The sequence below is a fragment of the Mustelus asterias genome, chromosome 12 (genome assembly GCF_964213995.1).
Source record: "Mustelus asterias chromosome 12, sMusAst1.hap1.1, whole genome shotgun sequence".
In the NCBI taxonomy this organism is placed as follows: Eukaryota; Metazoa; Chordata; class Chondrichthyes; order Carcharhiniformes; family Triakidae; genus Mustelus; species Mustelus asterias.
In genome coordinates this window covers 85,837,152-85,853,789 of record NC_135812.1, presented here as the reverse complement: position 1 = coordinate 85,853,789, position 16,638 = coordinate 85,837,152, and the positions used below count along the sequence as shown (strand labels likewise).

The window sequence follows — 16,638 nt, the reverse complement described above, 5'->3', positions numbered from 1 at the left end:
TTGTTAGGCATTTCAGAGGGCTGTCAAGAGTCATCCACGATTCTGTGGGTCTGGAGTCACATGTAGGCCAGACCAGGTAAAGACAGCAGATTTCCTTCCCGATTGGGCACTAGTGAACCAGATAGGTTTTTTTTTTGCAACAACCTAGCTTTTTATTCATTCATTGAATTTAAATTCTACCAGCTGTCACGATAGGGTTTGAACCTAGGCATTCAACGACATTACCACGATGACATTGTCTCTCCCTGAACAGTGGCTGAGAGTTTACTTGTTACATGATGATCGCTGGAATGCTGTAATGAATTCAAGGTTAGGAATGTGAAATTGAAGAGCAAACCATGGACAAGTGTGTATATCCTATGAGATGTGTCTATCCACTTAAGATGGTGCCACGTGCTTCCTGGGAAAACTGTAACTGTAATAGTTGTGATAAATTTATGATCAGTTAAAACAATACCAGTCAGAAAATAATCAAATTACAGGTTCTTTGACAGACAAGAGATATTTCATCTGTTTCAATCTCACAGATTGTGCTTTCAATCAATGTTAGAGAATCAGAGCACTTTCATTGCTTTTATTTCAATCCAGTGTTAGCTATCACAAATACTGCTCTCTCTTCATAGAAACCCTACAGTGCAGAAGGAGGCCATTCGGCCTATCGAATCTGCACCGACCACAATCCCACCCAGGCCCTATCCCCATAACCCCATGCATCTACCCTAGCTAGTCCCCCTGACACGAAGGGGCAATTTAGCATGGCCAATCCACCTAACCCGCAGATCTTTGGACTGCGGGAGGAAACTGGAGCACCCGGAGGAAACCCACGCAGACACGGGGAGAACGTCGGTGTGGAGTTTGCACAGTGACCCAAGCCGGGAATCGAACCCTGGTCCCTGGCGCTGTGAGGCAGCGGTGCTAACCACTGTGCCATCTTGCTGCCCCCTGTGCCACCGTGCCGCCCCTTGCTTGTTAAAGCTTACAAGCAAATTTGCCTGTGTGTCTTTTGCTTCCACAGCTCTTAAACAGTTAAACACTCACTAAATTGGCAAGCGTATTCTTTTAAAAGCACCTGTTGCAGTCAGTTGAGAGGTGGACAATGTGGGGAGCCTTTCTGCCCTTCTCACCTGACTGCATACACAGATCCATGTAAGTGTGATATGAACCAATAGGCTGTAACGGTCTAGAAACAGAGTGGAGCGGCAAAATTCAGTTGAGACCCAGAGAAATGCTGAGATATGGTAGCCAAACCGTAGAATGACCTACGAGGAAGTAGCTGCAGCCAGCAGGAAAAGGCCCACGATAGTTTGTTTTTACAGTACACACAGTCTAACAGCTGAGTGAATGCAGCTGTGAATTCAAACAAGCCGTATATGTGTGGGCAATACTCATGTTGTTCCGCTTTCAATAGCCGTGGCCAAGCTCAACAAGTTTTTGTGCAATTTATGAATCTGCACTCTGTATTTCACCATCAACTACTTGAATTTTCTGTGGAGTGATTAAGGCAGGCTGTTGAATAATTTCAAGCTGTACACACAGTGATTGCAAGTATCAGTCATACATTTGCGTTTTTACTGGCTGTTGTAGCAAGTGACTTTTTTATTTCTTGTTGATCAGGTGTAGAAGATTTTAATTGGCGAGAGTCAACATGGAATATTTACAGAAATTGTTTGCTGCAGTAAAGATCAATAATAGATGAATCATAGAATCCTTATGGTGCAGAAAGAGGCCATTTGGCCCATTGAGTCTGTACCAACTCTCTGAAAGAACATCCCACCCAGGCCCTTCCCTCCTCCCTATCCCTGTAACCCTGTGTGTTTACCATGGCTAATCCACTCAACCTACACGTCTTTGGCCAATGCACCAGACCTGCACATCTTTGGACTGCAGGAGGAAACCAAAGCACCCGAAGGAAACCCACGCAGACACAAGGAGAATGTGCAAACTCCACACAGTCACCCAACGCCAGAATCAAACTCAGGTCCCTGCCACAGTGCCACCCTATGTTGACCAATGTCATTTGTGGAGAAAATGATCATTTGGTACTCTGAGCTAAAGTAAACAGTACTTTCAAACATGTATGATGATTGTGAGTTATCTGCTCTCAATGTTATTTTGTCTTTATTTCCTGAGAAACATAATGTCTGAAGCCCAACCATCTTCAGCTGCTTCATCTATGACCTTCTCTCCATTATAAAGGTCAGAAGTAGGGATATTCACTGATGATTGCACAATGTTCAGCAACATCACAATTCCTCAGAACTGATGCAATCCGTGCCCACATGAAGCAAGACCTGGACAATATTCAGGTTTGGGCAATAAATGGCAAATAACATTCAAGCCACACAAGTGCCAGGCAGTGACCATCTTCAATAACAGAGAATCTAAACATCTCCCCTTGACGTTTCCCAGCATTACCATTGCTGAATCTCCACCACCAACATCCTGGGGGTGGGGGGGTTACCATTGACCAGAAACTAATTGGACCAGCCATATAAATACTCCAACTACAAGAGTAGGACAGAGGCTCAGCACCTACAAGGACAAGACAATTAGTTTGATTAGACACCCTGTACACCACATTAAACATTCACTCCTTCACCACCGACGCACAGTGGCAGCAGTGTGTAACATGTATCCGATGTACTGCGGCAACTTGCCATGGCACCTTCAACAGCATCTTCCAAAACTGCGACCTCTACCACCAAGGGGGACAAGTGCAGCAGATGCACGGGAACTCCGCCACCTGCACGTTCCCCTCCAAGTCGCACACCATCCTGAGTTGGAACTATATCACTGTTCCTTCACTGTCACTGGGTCAAAGCTCTGGAACACCCTTTCTAATAGCACTGTGGGTGAACTACACCACATAGACTGCAGCATTTCATGAAGGTGCTCACCACATTTTCAAGGGCAATTAGAGATGAATAATAAATGCTGGCCTTGCCAGCTACACTTAGAACCATAGAAAATTACAGCTCAGAAACAGGCCTTTTGGCCCTTCTTGCCTGTGCCCAACCATTTTATGCCTAGTCCCACTGACCTGCACTTGGACCATATCCCTCCACACCCCTCTCATCCATGAACCTGTCCAAGTTTTTCTTAAATGTTAAAAGTGATCCTGCATTTACCACTTTATCCGGCAGCTCATTCCCCACTCCCACCACTCTCTGCGTGAAGAAGCCCCCCCCTAATATTCCCTTTAAACTTTTCTCCTTTCACCCTTAACCCAGGCCCTCTGGTTTTTTTCTCCCCTAGCCTAACTTGTATCCAATGAATAAAAAAACTTGAAGTATATGTACAGAACACACAGAGATGCTGTAATGATGGGAACCAAGTGGATTCCTGCAGAACACAACTTCTACCCAGCCTCGATACCAGTGTAATTCTGTTCCTAGCAATTTTACAAAACCCTTGGTAATGAGTGAGGAATTAACACAAAGCATGCGAACAAAATATATTGATGCCAGTGCAAGGTACAGAGCATTGCAAAATCCCAGGGTTCAGAAAGGTCTTTTAGCCCATTAAGCTGGCTTTGTTCTGAAGACCTGGGGTGTAAGCAGGCAGGGAGCTGGTTTAACATCCCATCTGATGGACAGGACAACCAACGATGCAGCCTCAACGATGCAACCTCAGTCCTGCAGGGGGATACAATCTGAAATAAGTGCTCAAGTTTTGGCATAGGCCTGAACTCAGTTTTAAAGCCTTGAATGATAACAACTGAGCCAACCTGACACCAACACCACAGAGAACACTCAGCCGGCAGTGGCAGATTTTATCAACTGAGCAGATATATTTCAGATTCTCAAGCACAAGTGAAATAAATAAGAGGGGAAGCACATACAGCAAAAATATTCATTGATGAATGCAGTTAACTGGATTGTTAGCATATATCAGAGAAGGTACCTGGCCCACGGACTCATCTTTAGTGCCAGTCCACGGCTGATACAGAACCCAGCTCCTCCTGTAGCAAACCAGAACTTCACAGATGTCTGAAGGACACAAACAAGACCACATCTCTACTATTCCGTTTGTAACAAAGACAGGGCTAAACTGGTACAATTTGTCTGGTCGGACAGTTGCTAAGTTACATTTTTAAATTGAAAATCTCAAGCAATTTGAGTCTGGCTTTCTTCAGGGGCCAGAATTCTATATTTCTATAGGGATCAAAGGATATGGGGAGAAATCGGGAACAGGCTATTGAGTTGGATGATCAGTCATGATCATAATGAAAGGTGGGGCAGGCTCAAAGGGACAAAAAAATCTATTCCTGCTCCTATTTTCTATGTTTCTATTCCAGGTGGAATTAGAATCATAGAATTCCTAAAGTACAGAACCATCGAGTCTGCACCGACCACAATCCCATCCAGGCCCTAGTCCCGTGACCCCACACATTTACCCTGCTAATCCCCCTGACACTACGGTCAATTTAACATGGCCAATCAACCTAACCCACATATCTTTGGACTGTGGGAGGAAATCGGTGCACCGGGAGGAAACCCACACAGACACGGGGAGAATGTGCAAACTCCGCACAGACAGTGACCCAAGCCGGGAATCGAACCCAGGTCCCTGGTGCTGTGAGGCAGCAGTGCTAACCACCGTGCCACCCCAAATTATGACTAGATCAGCCCAAAGAGCTGATTTTTAGAACTCTGACAGAAAATAGAGACTACAAACAGGGCAGCTTGGACTCATCAATATGTAACTCAATTTCCTGCCACTGAGGAAACGTAACAGTAATTTTGACATTGGCATATGGATTCTTATACCCAATTATTATCTACTCGTGCGACACTTACCGACCCATCACTCTTCACCCTCTCTGCAGCCTCCACTGGATGATCTAGACTTGGCCTGCCAATATAGACATCTTGTGTGTGCGAGTACGCAGATAACAGGTAGAGCAGACTACGAATATTTACATAATTATCATCATCAACGTGGCAAAACCATCTAGAAAACAATATTTAAATAGAAATGACTTAATACTTAAGGCAATACACAGCTCTAGGGATGAACGTTATGACATTATGACAAAATATTTTCATAGAATCCCTACAGTGCAGGAGGAGGCCATTCGGCCCATCAAACCTGCACCAACAACAATCCTAGCCCCTTAACACTAGTCTGCCTGACACTAAGGGACAAATTAGCATGGCCAGTCAACCTAGCACCTCTTTGGACTGTGGGAGGAAACCGGAGCACCCTGAGGAAACCCACGCAGACATGGGGAAAATGTGCAGACTCCACACAGATTGTGACCCGAGGCCAGAATTGAACCCGGGTCCCAGGCGGTGAGGCAGCAGCACGAACCACTGTGCTGCCCTTTTTTAAATGTTTAAATGTATTACAAAATAAATTCATCTGCCTGTAAACTTGAAAGTGGAGGCCTAGCTTCAGAAGATAATGAGGATTGCAGCATAATCCTGTGGTGAGTGAAAGAAGTGTATCCAATTAATAGTTTGCTGCATTTTCCCTATAGTAAAGCCAAATGTGGTAAGCAAACCATCGGAACACTGTGTGTACTTGTGGCAGATTCACATGTGGCAATCATGTTCTATCTAATATGCTTCACAGAATAAAAGGCTATTTTTATATAAAAATTGTGCTTTCTTTTCCTCACATGTTGAGCTTTTCCTTTTCGCCATACACTTTCCAGATTGAGAATGAGAGTGAGTGACTTCTCATTGCTGGCAGGAGTGGGCCTGTAGCCTGGTGAAATTTGCTCTCTTGATTTTCTTCCTTTCTTGGGAGAAATCATCACTTTCAATCGTCTAGTGGCACAGCGGAGATTGAAAATTCACCAAATAAAGAACTCTGAATCTTGGCATTTTGGACATCACTAGCAAGGTTGGCATTTATTGTCTGTCTCTGGTGGCCCTGGGAAGGCTATGGTGCTCCTTAACTGCTGCAGTTTGTCATTCTTTGTAAGAGTTTGATACAACACAATGACTTGCTAGGCCCTCTCTCTGCGTAACGCTCTCTCTGCGTAACACTCTCTCTGCGTAACGCTCTCTCTGTCTCTCAGTTGTGCCGAAGGGTCTGATTCCATGCTGTAAACCGTGAGTAACAGCCAAGCACATTGGTCGTGAATAGGAGTCCACATATACACCAGACCAGCTAAGGACAGCAACTTTCCTTCACTGAAGTATATTGGGGCCAAGTGTTTTTAGGATCGCAGCGTTTCCTGTCCAACCATCCAAAGAGTCAGCGGGGAACACACTCCCACCAGCACTGTCCGCCCCGCAATGATTTCACACTCCAATGAGCAAGTTTGGGGAAGAAAAATCCTAGAATCCGTACAGTGCAGAAGGAGGCCATTTGGCCCATCGAGTCTGCACTGACTCACTAAAGAGCATCTTACCCGGCCCACTCCCCCACCCTGTAACTCCACGCATTTACCATGGCTAATCCACTTCACCCACACATCTTTGGACACGAAGAGGTAATTCAGCATGACCAATCCACCTAACCTGCACACTGTGGGAGCACCCGGAGGAGACCCACGCAGACACGGGGAGAACGTGCAAACTCCACACAGAGAGTCACCCAAGGCCGCAATTGAACCCGAGTCTCTGGCACTGTGAGGCAGCAATGCTAATCTGATTGGCTGGCAGTTCTCTAATCCCTGCAGCACCAGAAGCTGTAGTGGAAAGACTGGGCCTGCAAGCAGCCCCTGGAACCCAAAATCCCAGGAACCCAGGAAAAGGTAAGTTTCGAGGATTGCAGGGCAGGGGGGACGGCAGAGTCCTGGGGGTGGGGGAGGGAGTTCAGTGGTTACCCGACCTTAAGTGCTGGGGGGGCGGGGGGGGGGGGGGGGGCGTGGAGTGGAGAGAGAAGGGGGGGAGGCGTGGAGTGGAGAGAGAAGGGGAACATCTGGGGTTACAAAGACTTTGTGTCACAATATATTATACTATGGTATAATACAAAATATTACAGTATTCCATGATGGTTGATAATAAGAACCCCTGGAATAAAAACATTCGGTTGTCTCAATCCTTCAAAGCTAACTTAAATAAAGTTGCTAAATTTGTCAATGTGTCCTTAGCTGGCTGAATTGCATCAGGCAGCCACAGAGCTCACAAGGCAAACACACGTGTCCAGCACACTCTGTCATTTTATTTTTCTATGGACTTCAAAGTCCTGCTGGGCTTCTTATGGCGGCGACACCCCCCTCCCCCCCCCTCCCCAAACCACAACCTTTCTCACCGAAGGCCTAAACCCGATTATTTCTGAGCTTCCCCCAGACCCAGGAACCCCTCCCACCAGCCGAAAAATTGAGGTTAAGCGGGAAGTGGCCCTCAAGTGGTCAACAATTGGCCACATAAGGGCCTATGACCCAATTTAGGCAAGGTGAGAACCACGCCTCCCCCCACCTCCAACCACCTACAAACCTGCTGCCGAGGGAACGTAACATCTCGGCCTAGGTGATCAAGTTGGGTTTTTCCAAGAATTTAACAGCATCATGATTACTTCTACACAAAGAAGTAATTATGCCTTTTCTTTTCATTTACAGATTTCTTTCAAATTCTCAAACTCTCAGGATGCAGTTTAAATTAATGTTTTCTGGCTTATTAGTTTATGTTCTGGATTATTGGTCCAGTAACATAAACACTGTACTAATACACTCATTTCAACAGTCAAAATTCCCACCTTTTGTGGAACTGTGCGCTGCAGTTTCAAGCATTCTATTCCTGTATCACTTTGCTAATCATAGAATCTACAGTGCAGAAGGCTGCCATTTGGCTCATTGAGCCTGCACCGACAACAATCCCACCCAGGTCCAATCCCCGCAACCCCACATATTTACCCTCCTAATCCCCCTAGCACTAAGGGGCAATTTATCATGGCCATTCAACCTGACCTGCACATTTTTGGGACTGAGAGAGGAAACTGGACCACTCCGAGGAAACCCACGCAGACACGGGAAGAACATGCAAACTCCACAAAGACAGACAGTCACCCGAGGCCGGAATTGAACTCAGGGTCCTGGCGCTGTGAGGCAGCAGTGCTAACCACTGTGCCATCCTAAGAATAGCTGAAAAGGAAAGGAAAGAACTGGCTTCCCTGATTGAGTAAGCAGGAAACACACTGGATTAGCTTTGAGGTTGCTGGCCATTAGAATCTTTCAAAAAAAATACCCGATTCTAGTCAAGCAAACCACAATTCCTCCAAAGTAATTTGCCTGAGCCCAAGAAAATCAGGAGGAAATATATTTTGTTTGCAACAGACTGAAACTGGAATTTTTAGATTTCTTAAAAAATTACAATGAATTTCCATAATGAAAGACCTTTTCATTTATTCTCTTCTACAATCAAGAGCTTTGTACCAAAGCTGTTTAACATTTAATATGACACTGACTTCTTCAATTATTATGAAGGCTTTTTTGTCAAAACATATTATTATAGTATCGTATTATACAAAATACTGCAGTATCCCATGATGGTTGATAATAAGAACCCTTGGAATAAAAACATTCACTTGTCTCAATCTTTCAAAGCTAACTTAAATAAAGTTGCTAAATTTGTCAACGTGTCCTTAGCTGGCTGAATTGCCAGCTTCTGCTTCAGGCAGCCACAGAGCTCACAAGGCAAACACACGTGTCCAACACACTCTGTCATTTTATTTTTCTATGAACTTCAAAGTCCTGCTGTTTATCTCGGCAGTTTTCAAACCTTCCGGAGTTGGGAGGGAGGCGAGGGAAATCAAACACAGATAATGTCAGGGCCCCCAGGAATCCAGGAAGACCCGTCTGAAAACCGATAGTGCGCCCTATCACAAGTACACAGTGTAACTTTCTAAACATGCTTACTTTTTTTTGGAATCAATGAACTTGTCGTACTCAACAGACATCTTACAACAAAGTGCTTGGCGTGTATGTGCAGCAGAGCAGTTTGTGTTAATCATGCGATCTCCTAAAAAAACAAAGAAAAAAAGTGACTCGTTCATCATTTGGAAAACATCCAAAATTATTTGCATCTGGCTTAATCTGTTTTTAGTTGAATTCGTTGGATTAAAAAAAGCTTCCTTCCCCTATTTCTAAAAGACATATTTAAACTTTACAATCTTTTACCATCAATAAGCTCCTTTCCACAAACAAATAATTTGCTTTTTGAAAATATTGGTGATCATGCAAGACTGTCTTGAAACAACAGGCTCCCCATTACGAACTTTTCCAACACATCCCTGACCTCCCAAACCAAAATGCATGTTCTTTAAGGCATCTTTAGCAATATAGAACTGATATAAAACTGTATATTATGTTACCTTTCAAAATAACTCCCAAGATAGCTTTGCAAAAAAAAAGAATTTGTGTTAATATAACGCCTTCACATCTTCAAACCTCTCAAGAAGTCACATTGAAATATATTCACGATTGTTATTTCATAGCAGGGTCAGTTTAAATATGACCAGATTTATCTGAAATCAGACTGATATTGCAATTTAAAAAAAACTGAGTATATCATTTTTTATTTACTTATTAGTGTCACAAGTAAGCTTACATTAACACCTCAATTAAGTTACTGTGAAAATCCCCCAGTCGCCACACTCCGGCGCCTGTTTGGGCACACTGAGGGAGAATTTAGCATGGCCAATGCATCGAAGCAGCACGTCTTTCAGACTGTGGGAGGAAACCGGAGCACCCGGAGGAAACCCACACAGACACAAGGAGAACGTGCAGACTCCGCACAGACAAGTGATCCAAGTTGGGAACTGAACCCGGACCCCTGGCGCTGTGAAGCAGCAGTGCTAACCACTGTGCCGCCCAAAAAAAAAAAAATTGCCCCTTAGAGTCCTGGGATGCATAGGTTAGAGGGATTAGCGGGTAAAATATGTGGAGGTAGGGCCTGGGTGGGATTGTGGTCGGTGCAGATTCGATGGGCCGAATGGCCTCCTTCTGCACTGTAGGGTTTCTATGATTTCTCATATAGAATAATCACCATTTTGTGGAGCACAACACCTCAGCAAGCTCTTGAGCTGTTTTGGACATGGTAACTTATTTTGTCTTTTCAATCACATAAGCAATCTACATGCAGCCAAATGCAGTAAGGTAGAAGCAGATAGGGTGGTATAAACAATTAATCAATTTCTCTATAACTGCCACTAGTTTCACAAGTAACTACCAGCAGTGGTTGAGTTATGGACCCAAAGTCTTCACCTTTAGACCCTTTCTGGACTGTTTCAAAGGATGAGACATGTTGAAACAGAAATTGCCCTCCTTTGATGATTACCCAAATGGGTTAACAAACATACAGGAACACTGTTTCTAATCACGGTCTCACTGTGTCTTTGTTTGTTGTTGTGTGTTATATATTCAAGCAATGCATTTAATTGCCCTTAACAGATCTGCGAGGTTGCTTGTTCCTTGGCAACTAGAATGCGGAGCCATAGTCATTTCATTGCGTCTGCTTAGTAAGCATTCCTCTCCTATGGGGCATTGTGTGCACGGATTCCACTCGATGACTTCAGGGTAGGTTAGCGGGGGAGGGGGAAGGATGTAGCACTGTAGTATTGAGTAAACACTTTAGTAATTGTGGAGGTCTCTAGATCAGTGATAAGATGGGCAGTGTCGGCACCAGAGGGGAATATTTCCCCACCTGCAGAAGTGCCATGAAACCTTCATCTGTGGCCTGTCACAGAAATGAAGTTCATCACTTCAGAACTTGGGCACCAGTGGTCTTCAGATTTTGGTTTAATTTATTGTCACATTAGCATACAGTGACAAGTATTGTTTCTTGCATGCTATACAGACAAGGCATACTGTACATAGGGAAGGAAAGAGTGCAGAATCGAGTGTTACAATCATAGCTAGGATGAAGAGAAAGATCAACTTAATATGAGGTAGGTCCATTCAAAAGTCTGATGGCAGCAGGGAAGAAGCTGCTCTTGAGTCGATTGGTACGTGTCCTCAGACATTTGTATCTTTTTCCTGACGGAAGAAGGTAGAAGAGAGAATGTCCGGGTGCTTGATTATGCTGGCTGCTTTTCCAAAGCAGTGGAAAGTGTAGACAGAGGTTTTATATTATCGCTCTCCAATATGCAGTGTGGAGATTTATTAGAGCGTGTCTCAAATCCTTGGAATTTGTGTCCAAGAGTAATGAAGCCGTTAGTTTTCAGACAATTATGCTCAACAAGTGTCGAGGAATGACGCACCCATCCAGGTACCATTCCATGAGAGAACTGAGACACACCAGGTCAGATCGAGATAAATAAGCCTCATCCAAAGCACATGAGAAAAAGACATAAAAGGCCTGTTAAAAGGGAGTCTTTAAAATAATATCTCTTCGATTTATTTACAAGGTAATGACTCAACCAGCTGCTCCATGGAGGTTATAGAATCCTTTTAATAATATTTCCAAAAAAAAGAACGTACCAAATGCAAACAGCAAGTTCATGTGTACAAATTTGAGTAGCTATTTTTATTGCTTATGCAAATATTAATCATGCTTTCACGTTGCCAGCCATTTTACAAATGAAATGCACTCAGAACAGATGTAAATGGAGAACAATTTATCTTTTTTTCCAAATAAAAAAACAAATTCTTGTCAGTGGCAGTCGCGGAACACAAACTGTAAGTGGTTTATGGGGAGTTTCTGGAGAATTCCAGCTAATCTGTGAAAGAAGTCAGTGAATGGGGCTACTGAAATACCCGGAGGAACTAAGTTACACAGCTGAACAGCAGCCAATCCACTACACAGTGGAGTAAGGACAGCAGGATCCTTCACCAGTTGGTGAAGTTCCAGGATAAATTCTTGCTTCTACACTTACCAGCCTTTTCTCGCAATTCTTTGTCCTCCCCATCTGTGAATATGAACGTCTAGAAGAAAGAAAAATAAGTATTGAGTGACTTTCTGGTCATCCCCTGCTGAATTACTTAGTACTACCAAAGCCAATTGTGTAATATTACAGACAGCTTTGTATTTGATTGATATTAAGAGTGAAACTCAACACATGCCCATCTCAAGTGAACTGCAATTTAAAGATATCCATCTCCATTGGAATAATTGATCGACCTGTAAGTGGAGGTTAACCAAACCACAAAAATAGGAGTGTGGATTTTGCATGGGATTTTGACAGGCAGTAATACCCCTTGAAACTGACCACAACTTCAGCGCAGGTTAACGTGAAGGTTCCATAGTTATGGTCTGTCACTTACTGCTCCGATGCATGCCAAGCTGTGGACCTCTCCTCCACATTGTCTGTATCTTTAAGACCTGGCTGGTTGTAGGGATTCGCATTCTAATCAGTATTCTGTAACTTGATTTTGTGTCTCTGTGCACTGTTTGAAAGCACATTTCCACTCCATCTGACGAAGGAGCAGCGCTCCGAAAGCTTATGGTATTTGCTACCAAATAGACCTGTTGGACTTTAACCTGGTGTTGTTAAAACTCTTACTGTGACCTCTCCTCCAACCAGAGCGAGGAAATCAGGTAATGTTGCGAGAACGTCATCTTTTCTGCTCTCATATCACTGCTAGTATACCCCATAAAAAGTTACACTTTGTCCAGTCAAGGTGTAATAAGGTTTTTAATGGCAAGCAGAGTTATAGCAGACCTCAACAACATATCTGGCCCTGAAAAATAATTTTATTTATGGACTGTTGCTAAGTGTCACCAGTAAAATCACTAGATTTTTAAACAAATCTTTTGAAGGTTTTCCATGATATGCCAGCTTCTATCTTCACTCAGCATGCACGTCCCAATCTTTATTTCGCTGCACGTACAGTTAAAAAAGTGATTTAATTATTATCGCTTTGCTTTTCCTGGCAGCTGCCGGTGAGAATTCTTCAATGCAATTGGCTGCCTGGGCAGCTTGATGGCATCACTGCAGCTCCATGCTGGGAATCCCCAGTATAAAACGTTGCAATTGACTACATGGTGAGAAGAGTAAAGGTCTCACCACAGTGGTTGTTAGTCTCCCAGCGAGTCTTTCTTCGAGGTTGGCAGTGAGCATCTTTGTTTCATCGCTGACCACGAAGACCAGCCCTATATTGTAAACTTTCTAGTCTAATTGTGGTACCCATGATTTGGTGAGACAGTTTATATGGAGACTGAATCCAGGTCTAATTATTGTATTTAATGCTCCATGGAACAGGGTGAGGGTTTTTAAAAATGAAGTAAATTGGACCTTTTTCTCAAGCAGCCCCCTTCCCTCCATTGCATCATGAGTAATAAAGGAAACACTTTAGAAGTCCACCACTTGTGAACTTTGACCACTGGCAGTTCTATTCCTTCCGTCACCACCAGAATTATTTTTCTTTTCTCTGATTCCCCAATAACCAAAATTAATCTCAAACATATGTGAGAATATACTGCTAATGGATAAAAAGGTGTGAACAATTTCAATTGGAGGGAAGATGACGTAGAGTTTTACACAATACATATCTTTAAGCATCACTTTGGAAATATTGCAAAATTCACAGTTATAAATGATAAAGGTTTTAACTCTTCCACAGATGAGGAATGACAGTTCTCCAGAGTCTTCTCATTCATCTAGATGTTTGTTTTATATGAAATAATGTCAAAGTTCTCAGACAAAACAAAATGGAGGACTGAGAGGAATGAAAGTAGAATGATTTTGAAAATGTAACCACCAGAATTCCAAGCAAAAGCCTTCTTAAGAATGAATACCCTTGAAAATCTAAAGAATTATCCAAATGTTATTTAAAAATAGGTTACCAGAAATTCAGCTGTGGTTACAGTATGTGGTTTGCCGTTGTTTAGACTGAGCCAGCTAGAAGCCCAATCTCAAGGGAGTTGAAGGATTTAATCGTGGATCATAAACTACTGCAGACTTTTTAAAGAAAGAAAATGATTGCCAACCCTGAACAGCAAATAATCAAAATGTAGAGCTATAAATATTTGGTCATATATCATACTGTATATTTACTACTAAGCTGTTCTTTCCCTTCTTATGACTTTGGCCTTAAATTATATAACTAAAGCTCAAGATTAGATACATGGACAACACGATGTCTCTTCAACACTGCACACTTGAAGAAACCCAACATGATCTACAAGCCCAAAAGAAACATCATTCACTGTGATCAAATGCAGACATTAATAATTGTGCTCTACTGCACAACATTTCCTCAGTACTGCGCTATATATTTATCTTTTACACTTTAGTGTCTGTAATGGTCACACTCCCACAATTCTTTGCTCGGATAAATATTGTACTTGGCAACTGAAAGCAAACATCTGCATCACATGGAGCGTATCCCTGCCATGTTTTCACTTGCAGAGTCTTAGCAGATGTAAAACTAACCATCCGCTAAGGCTTCCACATGGATCACTGAACAAATGTTTATCTTAACCCAAGGATTGCCGACTTCATTTGCAACCCTTAAAAGATGCGCATTTGCTGGATGGCCCTGTCCACAAGGCTATCAATGCCCCAGTTCACAATGCCTCAGAATGATAGGATGTGGGGTTTTATTTGTGGTGCTCTGCTGACCTCCGGTGCTGTGGGATGGTGCTAAGCAGACAATCATCAGAAAAATAAATAAGAAGAAAATTGTTTTGGGGCAAAATAAACCTTTATCTAAAAGTACATAACGTGCAAAAGGCATTGTGGAAAAATGAGATGGTGGATCATGTCAGATCCTAAGCAGACTGTCAACGTCACTTTATAGGATACCTTATCGCCAGAACTTTCAAACAAGCACCAAGACGTAGCTTGGCTGTTGGTGAGAAATGCCCCGGGTCGGTTAGCTCAGTTAAAAGGGTGGCACAGTGGTTAGCACTGCTGCCTCACAGCATCAGAGACCCGGGTTCGATTCCCGGCTTGGGTCACTGTCTGTGTGGAGTTTGCATGTTATCACCATGTCTGCGTGGGTTTCCTCCACGTGCTCCGGTTTCCTCCCACAGTCTGAAAGACGTGCTGGTTAGGTGCATTGTGTGGCAACTAGGAGAATTTCACAGTAACTTCATTGCAGTGTTAATGTAAGCCTTACTTGTGACCAATAAATAAATAAACTCAGTTGGCTGGACGACTGGTTTGTGATGCAGAGCCACGCCAACAGCGCGGGTTCAGTTCCCGTACCAGCTGAGGTTATTCATGAAGGCCCCACCTTCTCAATCGCACCACTTGCCCGAGGTGTCGTGATCCTCAGGCTAAATCATCACCAGTCAGCTCTCCCCTTCAAAAGGGGAGAGCAGCCTTTGGTCATCTGGTAGGAGACTTTACCTACCTCACCTACATGCCCAGAGTGTCCCCCCTTCGACATGGGTGGCACGGTGGCACAGTGGTTAGCACTGCTGCCTCACAGCGCCAGGGTCTCGGGTTCGATTCCCGGCTTGGGTCACTGTCTGTGTGGAGTTTGCACGTTCTCCCTGTGTCTGTGTGGGTTTCCTCCGGGTGCTCCGGTTTCCTCCCACAGTCCAAAGATGTGCGGGTTAGGTTGATTGGCCATGATAAATTGGGATTAGCAGAGTAAATATTTGGGGTTATGGGGACAAGGTGGGATTGTTGTCGGTGCAGACTCGATGGGCCGAATGGCCTCCTTCTGTACTGTAGGGATTTTATCATTCTATGATGATTCTATGCTTCCCTCAAGGTGAAGGTGGCGGGAAAGAGACCATTGTTGACCTCCTTCTGGAATGTGCCTTTGCAAAGAAGGTGTGGAGAAAGGTGTAGTGGCTTTATTGAGGTACATCCTGAGCAGCTCCATGATGCTGTCCTCTGTGCTCCACAGGCAGTTCCTGGGGATACGCATCGAGACAAACATCAACTGTGGCTATGGATCATTAACTCGGTGAAAGATGTTCTTTGGTTTGCCCAAAACCTGTCAGTCTTCCAGGGCAAAGTGTTGTCCATGGCCGAGTGTTGCATACTGACACACTTCAAGATCCAGGACTACGTGCTGAGGGACACAATAAAGTTTGGAGCAGTGCGCAGAGGTACAATGAGGGACGGTCACTGTCTATGGTCTTTCAGCTATAGTACACAGAGTCTGGAAATTGTATAGACCCTCTCGAACTGTATAACTTACATTGAATCTATACAGTAGATTTTTACATAGTTTTACATTGCATGTATCACGGTGTATTAACATAGAAAATAAAAGTAGTAGGCCATTCAGCCCTTCAAGCATGCTCTGCCATTCATTTTGATCATGATTGATCATCAAATTCAGTATCCTGATCCCCCCCCTCCCCCCCCATATCCCTTGATCCCTGTAGCTCCAGAGCTATATCTAATTTCTTCTTGAAATCACACAATGTTTTGGCCTTAACTGCATTTTGAGGTAGAGATTTTCATACATTCGCCCCCCTCTGGGTGAAGAAATTTCTCCTCACCTCAATCCTAAAAGGTTTATCCCTTACCCTCAAACTACGACCCCTAGTTCTGGACTCCCCCACCACTGGGAACATTCTTTCTGAATCTGCCCTGTCTAATCCTGTTAGAATTTTGTAAATTGAGAGAAGATCCCCTCTCACTCTTCTAAACTCCGATGAATATAATCCCATTGAAGCACCTCAGAGTGCAACATGATACGTTAAAAAATTGAATATTTCACTTTCTGTCATGATATTTTGAAACGTATGGCATGCTGTTTTAGATAAAAAGGCTAAAAGGTTTTAAATCAAACCACTTTTGCATAAATCCTGGCGTTTAGTCCGGAATACCCGATGG

At 43.6% G+C, this 16,638-nt stretch overlaps 1 protein-coding gene across 1 annotated transcript in view; it reads right to left on the bottom strand.

Annotated features, from left to right (window-relative positions):
* rfng (RFNG O-fucosylpeptide 3-beta-N-acetylglucosaminyltransferase) overlaps positions 1–16,638 on the bottom strand; it is a 58,127-nt gene that overhangs the window by 10,287 nt on the left and 31,202 nt on the right. Inside the window, exons 2-5 of the mRNA XM_078225545.1 lie at positions 11,770–11,818; positions 8,813–8,915; positions 4,800–4,953; positions 3,904–3,989 (exon numbers count right to left, since the gene is read on the bottom strand). Coding sequence (XP_078081671.1) covers positions 3,904–3,989; positions 4,800–4,953; positions 8,813–8,915; positions 11,770–11,818 — 392 coding nt within the window. The remainder of the gene's footprint in view (positions 1–3,903; positions 3,990–4,799; positions 4,954–8,812; positions 8,916–11,769; positions 11,819–16,638) is intronic.